Consider the following 7851-nt stretch of genomic DNA (forward strand, 5'->3'; position numbering starts at 1 on the left):
CATTGGAAAGATAATACTTATCCTATTTCCAGAACACAAGCTGTTGCACATCTGGAAACAACAGAACAAAAGATTACAAATCCTGATATGCTGAATCATCTGAAAGCATCAACTTTAGTTGTCAGATCCTTACACACAGCTCATGAAGCAACTACTACTCAAATCAATCAGATTAAAGAATCTTTGATTGCTTCAAAGCTGACTACTCATCAGAAAATTCAGAAATAAATTTCACCAATAGTTGCCAGACACACTGCAATTGAAGCCAGTCAAGCTAGATTGGAAGCTAAACAAGATCAAATGTCTGCTCAACTTACAGAAGTACAGAATTTAATGGAGCTGATTCTTTCTCTACTGCTTAGTGATGATGCCAAAAAGGGGGAGAATATTATTAAATCTAAATGCAAACAATTGTCATTGACAAGTACTGATGCTGAAAATTCTTATGGAGGTAATAAGGGGGGACAGAAGGATAGCAAAAGGAGAAAATAAAAGAAGAAAAAGAAGAGTTGAAGATTTAACATTGCTGATGAAGACCAAGGTATTCTGGAGATAGAAGCTGGTGGTGAAGCAAGTCAATTTCTTCAATCTATGAAAGACAAACAACTCTGTTCTATAAGGATCCGAAGATTCAATTATTTGACTCTGAGGAGAGTAGAAGAATATTTGCAAAAAAAGTTCTGGAGTTGATCTTGAACAGCTAAGGAAAATGGAGGAAGACTTCAAGAATTCCATGAAGACAGCAAATGCTGACATTGATGTTATTTCTCAAGTACTTTATGAAGATGATCCTTCTAACATACCAACTAGAGGTATAGTTATAAGGGAAATCAGTCAAGCAGAAGATCTCAGATCACAAATTACAGTAACTGTTGACTTGAATCTTAAAGGAAAAAAGACGATATGAGAGAAGTCAAAGATTTCAAAGTACAAAGCCAAAGCTGTTGGAAAGAAGAAGAAGGAAGATTTTTTGAAGCATTCTGAGCTGAGGAAGTGGAATTAACCTCTGACATTGCTCAAGTTAAAGAAGCAGTCCATGATGAAGTGTAAAGTCTGATATTCACTGAAGCAAGATTGAATATGCAAACTTGATTCCTGCATTTAGATAGTTTTGACATCATCAATTGGAACTTGTCCATATTTCTATAATAAACAAGTTGGGGGAGATTGTTAGGAGCAATTGATGATATCAAACTGAAACCATCAGAAGCATTGACAGATGATAATGACATCGATGGATGATGACTACCAGCATCGACGGATGATAATGACATCGATGGATGATGACTACCAGCATCGACGAATGATGACTACAAGCATCGACGGATGATGATGACATCGACGGATGTTGATAATCGACGGATAATGATATCAACGGATGATGATGTCAACGGATGATGAAATCAGTATTTGTCACATCAGTTGATCTTTGAGGAGAAAAAGGAAACAGGAACTCAAGTCGGTGAAGGACTTTATCTCAGAAGCAATTGTATAGGTTTCCTTGTTGTTAATAGAATAGGATTCCTTATACATTGGTAGTTGTGCTCTATATAAAGCACATATTAGGTTCATGCTATATGCATTGCGACATTGTTATATCTTTCGCATAACCTAGCAGCTCTCAAGGAATTTTGTTCATCCTTTCGAGAGAGTATGATTGTAATAAGTTTTTATCAGTTAATATAAAAACTGTTGATTCTATTGAAACTTTGTCGATTTGATTGAATGAACTGTATTCACCCACCCCCTCTACAGTTGATTAAGGGCTTAACACAAACTCACAAGCCCGAGCATATGCTCAGGTCTCCTGATCAGCCTCACAAGCCCTGAGCTTATATTCAAGTCCACTGAGTATGTCTAAAAAATTCACAACTCACTTGTCAACTAAAACTAAAAAGACTTTATATAAATAAGCAACTTTTCTCTCATTTCTGGATTACGTTAAGAAAATGTCTTAGATCCAAATATAAAAGTTTATCTTCTTATGAAAAGTAAAAACCTTCGTTTGTTAGTTTCCGATAATTTCATCAAGAACACACATGATTAGTGTCTTGAACTTTACCATTTTCTAACATAAAAAAGATTTTCACGAATATGTTTCTTAATTAAAATTATAAATATTGATATCCTTGGGTGTTTATGCAAGAATACCTTTGGACAGTCAAATACAATGAAAATTAGAAGTGCTACAAAATATATATACAACTCTTGTTTTATTGAAAAAATTAAAAAAATTTATCTTTCAGAAATTTATTTGGATGAGTTAAAAAGCCACGAAAGTTTCAATTATTTTTTTTATTAGTTTTATAAAATAAAACAATACTGATAATTATTATGTGCGAGGAGAATATATACCTGTAACTTTTTGATACTATGCAATGCTAGGAAAGTAGCAGGAAGCATATATTACTTAAAAATCTCTCCCCCCTCCTCCTCCCTATAAATAGCCAAGCAAAACCACCATGCCTTTCATCTATCTCTGCACAACCAATAAGATACAACATATTTACATTAAATCCCTCATTTCTGTGTTAAACCAGCACTTGTACAAGTCACCTTTGCACACCAGTGCATTCATAAATCTTTGCATTCTCTCATCCAAAACTATGGTTGTCATGTCCAAGCAATCTCCAAACATGGAACAGTTTTGTGTAGTGAATTCTAGCCAATCTACCAACACATTGATTCCCCTCATTGACCTCTCTCAACCTGACTCGAAATCATGTCTTGTCAAGGCCTGCGAAGAATTCGGGTTTTTTAAAGTCATCAACCATGGCATCCCTACTGAATTTATCTCCAAACTTGAATCAAAAGCAATCAAGTTTTTCTCTTCACCTATGTCTGAGAAAGAAAAGGCAGGTCCTCCTGACCCTGTTGGCTATGGAAATAAAAGCATTGGCCGGAATGGCGACGTAGGATGGGTCGAATATCTTCTCTTAAGTACAAATTTAGAAAATGATTGTCAAAGAATTGCATCAGTTGTTGGTGAAACTCCTGAAAACTTCAGGTAACAAAGACTGATAATTTGTTTCATGGAAGTCACAATTTTTTTTTAATTATTATTAAACAGAATTTTCTATGGTGCAGTTTGTGTGTGAATAATTATGTAAAAGCAGTGAAAAAGATGGCCTGTGACATTCTTGAAATGTTAGCAGAAGGGCTGATGATTCAACAAAAGAATGTGTTTAGTGAACTTTTGATGGATAAACAGAGTGACTCTGTTTTTAGGTTGAATCACTATCCACCATGTCCAGTGTTTCATGGTAAACATTTGATTGGTTTTGGAGAGCACACTGATCCACAAATCATATCAGTTCTGAGATCCAATAACACTTCAGGCCTTCAAATTTCACTGAAAGAAGGCTCTTGGATTCCAGTTCCAGCAGACCAAGACTCATTCTTCATCAATGTCGGTGATTCCTTACAGGTAAAAATAATACCAACACCCCACCACTATAATCAACTTTCGGTTTTCTATAGTTCATGTCAAGTTTGTGGGCTTGTTGCATTAATACAATAATATCTTGTAGTTTTCTACAATGTTCGAAATAACTACTTTAATGAACTCAACTTTATCTGTTTATCTAGTCCCATGCTCTCTCTCTCTCTCTCTCTCTCTCTCCCCCTCTCTCTCTCTCTCCCTCTCCCTCTCCTCTCTCTCTCGCTGACTGTGTTTTGGAGTATAGGTTGTTATGTAATGATTGAGAAGGTGAGTCACATGAATCTTTGTGGGTTCATGACATATAAATTTATCTATTTCAAGCATCAACTTGATTGTTGAGGGACATGCTATATAGGGCTGTGTCTGCATGGTAATTTTATGAAATGTACTGAGGTACAGATACTTTTAAGTAGTTATAAATTTGCTTCTTTCTTGAAAGAGACATGTCCTTGATATTTATAGCAGTCTGTTTGATGGAGTTTTCATATAATTTGACTGAGTAGGTGATGACCAATGGGAGATTCAAAAGTGTGAGGCACAGGGTATTGGCAAACAGCTATAAATCAAGAGTATCAATGATATACTTTGGAGGACCACCATTGAGTGAGAAAATAGCCCCATTGCCTTCACTGCTCAAGGAAGGAAGCAACAACAGCTTGTACAAGGAGTTCACTTGGTTTGAGTATAAAAAATCTGCATATAAATCAAAACTTGCAGACAACAGATTGTGCTTGTTTGAGAAAATCAGAGCCTCTTAGATATACACTCATAAAAGTTTCTGTGTGGCTGGTGTAGCAGATATTTGATAGGAACACAAGTTTAAATTTTGATAGTAGGTGCAGGTTAGATATATTTTCCATAAAGGATAGAGGAAAAAGCTTGCAATCCATTTTCTCACCACTTAAATGTATCCAAATTTTGCTCTTCTATATTCCACGTTTTTCGGTTATTAACCTTGCCATCTGTTTTTTTTCTGTTTCTTGTTCTGTTGCAATTTGTCAACTTATTTCTTGTTCTGGCTTGGAGCAAGTGTTCTAAAAATTATTACTTATAAGTATAATTTATCAAATACATTTTTAACTTATAAGGAATTTATATTTCAAGCTATTCAAACATTTAAATAATTTATAAGTTACGATATTCATATATTTTTCATCTTTAAGTTATAAATTACATTTTTTACGAATTAAACGGGCCCACGTAATTTTGAATATATGTGGCATACGAGGAAAGGGGCCTATTTGGCCGGCACGGTTTAAGTGACTTATTTACTTATAAGCCTGTAATAATTTATCGGTGAGTGTTTTTCAACTCAACTTATTAGCGAAATTTATAATTTATAAGCTGATAAGTTGAATGTTAGGAGTAACGTACTTTTTCTCAACTTATTTTAATTTTTCGTTTTTTTATTAACTTTAGTTTTAAAATTTATATTTTTAAATATTTTTCTAATTTAGAAATCACGAATTAAGATAATTATATATAAAAAATATTTATTGTAGTTTAATTAGGTAAAAAAAATTCTGACTTATAAATCAAATTATTTAAACACTTATTTAACTTATAAGTATTCACACACTTATTATTTGTAAGTCAATTATTATTTTAAATTATAAATTATTTATTTTAATATTTTTCAAACCGCATACCGCATTTAGAAATAGAAGAATAAGTCATACTAACTGGCTATCCATTCTCTATCGTTCTTTTTTACTTTTCTGCTCAAATTGGAGCATAAATATCAGCTTTCACATTATACCGAGTGTGTACTTGGATGTAATGAAATCGGGAGATAATGTAATAAAATTCATAGTCGTTTTCGGGGAAGACCGGGTGAAGTAGGGCGGCATATCGGTTGAGCAAATCGACCAATCCGACCCAACTTAACTTTTTTTCAACCCAAAAAATCTGATCCAACGTAAACCGAATTATAGATGAATTGTTTTTTATCAACCCGATATAAATGGGTTGGGTACGGGTTACAAATATTTTTATCCTAACTCAACTCAACCCGATTCATTAATATATCACCCATAATTTTATATAATTTTTTAAGTTTGATATGTATTTTCACCTCTTCTTGGTTGTTTTCACGGAACTACTACAATATCTTAATTTTTTAAGTCTGACATGTATTTACACCTTTTCTCATATATTTGCACGTAACTATTACCATATTTTAAATGGTTTGTATATTTATTTTCCATCTCCAATATCATATTAAGATTTCTAAGTAATATGATATAATTTTATTTGTTCAATTCATGTTTGCTATTCATTTTCGGTTACAGATGTATTGTTAATTTATTTGGATATGCATATTATTTACGATATGATATACATTACTAAAATTATGATAAGTCAAGTTTTAATATTAGCACTATAATCATTCAACCCATCCAAACCGAGCCAAACTGACACAAACCGATGTACGACGGGTAGAGTTGGATTATGAACTTATATTTTACGGGTTGAGTTAAAAAATTTCAAATCAATTTAATTGAGTCGGATTGTAAAATCACCTATAACTCGGGCAATCCAAACCCATGTGCAGCCCTAGAATGAAGTGTTCTATTCCCCTTGTTTATATTTTTCATATTATTTTTCATAAAAATTGTCTCTCTCATTTTGTTTATAAATTTTCATTTCATTCATTTGTCATTCCATTATCATCGAGTAAACACAACCTAAAAATAAACTAGTTTAAAATGAAATATCGGATTTACTAACAAATAGAATATCTAAATCAAATACATAAGCATTCTGTCAGTAAGGCCGATCTTTCAATTGACTCTTATTAATTTGAGATTTTTTGAGAGATATCCAAGATTTATTTAATAATTCTTTTTATAGGTTTTGCTTGACAAAAAATTAGCAAAAAAAAACTGACTTAATATTAAATAATTCTTTCTATTCCTTAAAAATGGAAAGAAAGCAGATGGCAAGCAGATTTTTTTTTAAAAAAAAAACAATCCTCAAACAGTTTGCTACGTCCTCAAATTTTTCTGAAAATAAAAGCTATATATCGACACGTTCATCTTCAATTTAAAACATACTAACAATAGAATTGTCAATTAATTCGTAATTTACATGTTCGTATTTCATGTATTCGAAATGTCAAATATAAAACCAATTTATTTAAGATTCGTGTATTCAATTGTTTGTGTATTTCTATTTTTTGTAAAGTTGATTTTAATGTAAATAAATAGACGAATAAATAAAGATATCAAATTTTTAGTTAAAACTTTTACAAAAATATATAAACATCGCATTATAAAACTAGTAACATGCAAACTCAAACCAGTTTTAATTACAGAAGCGGTAGTTTCGTTGGGGTAATACGAAATTAGGTATCAGTTTCATGTATTTTTTTGTCAGGGTGATACAAACTCGTACATAAATTGTACCGAGATATAGAAAATGAGTTTATTTAATACAATAAAATTTATCATCTAACCGAAGGTCATGCATGATGTCCGGAAACTTAGATAATAAAGCCTTAAGGTCTGAAAAGAGAACATCCATAAAAGAAAATTAGAACAACTTATCTGAAAATATGGAGTCTACTCATTGCTCCTGTCAACACCTTTCAATACCAAACAATCTACTCCCCTGTCCAAAACCGCTCCTATATAAAACAAGAGGAGTTCAATCACATAAAATTCACTAATAACCAAACATCCCCTTAATCGTCACAATTACTTTTTTTAGAGCATCTTATAATACTAGAATAAGTAAAACGTCTAACCAAAGGGAACCTTTGGTTAGATACATCATTCTTTGTAGCAGTTAAAATGTAATTCTTGAAAGTTATCCTGTCATATTTATAATATAACGGTAACAAACAAATTTAAACAACATATTACCAATTAATTTATACAACAAATTCTATATAAAGTATCACTACTGCTTTAATAGATCAATAAGTTTACAACCACGTTAGTCCACCTGCTCATCTATTATATATCTAATACAGCAACAGGGGGGTTCGCTGAGCAAATTTAATCATAAATACAGTAATTAATATCCATACATGATTTGTTTTAACCATTAATGCTCATTCATTATTATATAATTAATACCGATGCATTCATGTAATTTTTATTACCTCAATTAAAACATCATTAATATGCAACTCATTAATTATTATATATTTAATACGTATTTATTCATGTAATTTTTATTACCTCAATTAAAACATCATTAATATGCAAGTCATTAAAAATAATTTCTTCATAAAATTTACACACTCTATTAAAAAAAATTAGTATAAAAAATTTAAATGATAACCCTTGCATAAGAATTTATATAATACATAATTGACTTACTAATATCGATTAGTTGTTGCATAATTAGTATATATATTTATTTATAACTAATTATTATAAAAGATACATGCATGCATCATA

At 31.5% G+C, this 7851-nt stretch overlaps 1 protein-coding gene across 1 annotated transcript; it reads left to right on the forward strand.

The window, feature by feature from the left end:
- Nucleotides 1-2404: 2404 nt before the first annotated feature.
- LOC141698632 (gibberellin 2-beta-dioxygenase 1-like) lies at nt 2405-4401 on the forward strand. Its single transcript, XM_074503404.1, has 3 exons — nt 2405-3007; nt 3088-3427; nt 3946-4401. The coding sequence occupies exons 1-3, from the start codon at nt 2463-2465 to the stop codon at nt 4198-4200; spliced, it is 1140 nt and encodes a 379-aa protein (XP_074359505.1). The 5' UTR covers nt 2405-2462; the 3' UTR covers nt 4201-4401.
- The last annotated feature ends 3450 nt before the right edge of the window (nt 4402-7851 follow it).

This window comes from Apium graveolens, chromosome 11, assembly GCF_009905375.1.
Source record: "Apium graveolens cultivar Ventura chromosome 11, ASM990537v1, whole genome shotgun sequence".
Taxonomy (NCBI): Eukaryota; Viridiplantae; Streptophyta; class Magnoliopsida; order Apiales; family Apiaceae; genus Apium; species Apium graveolens.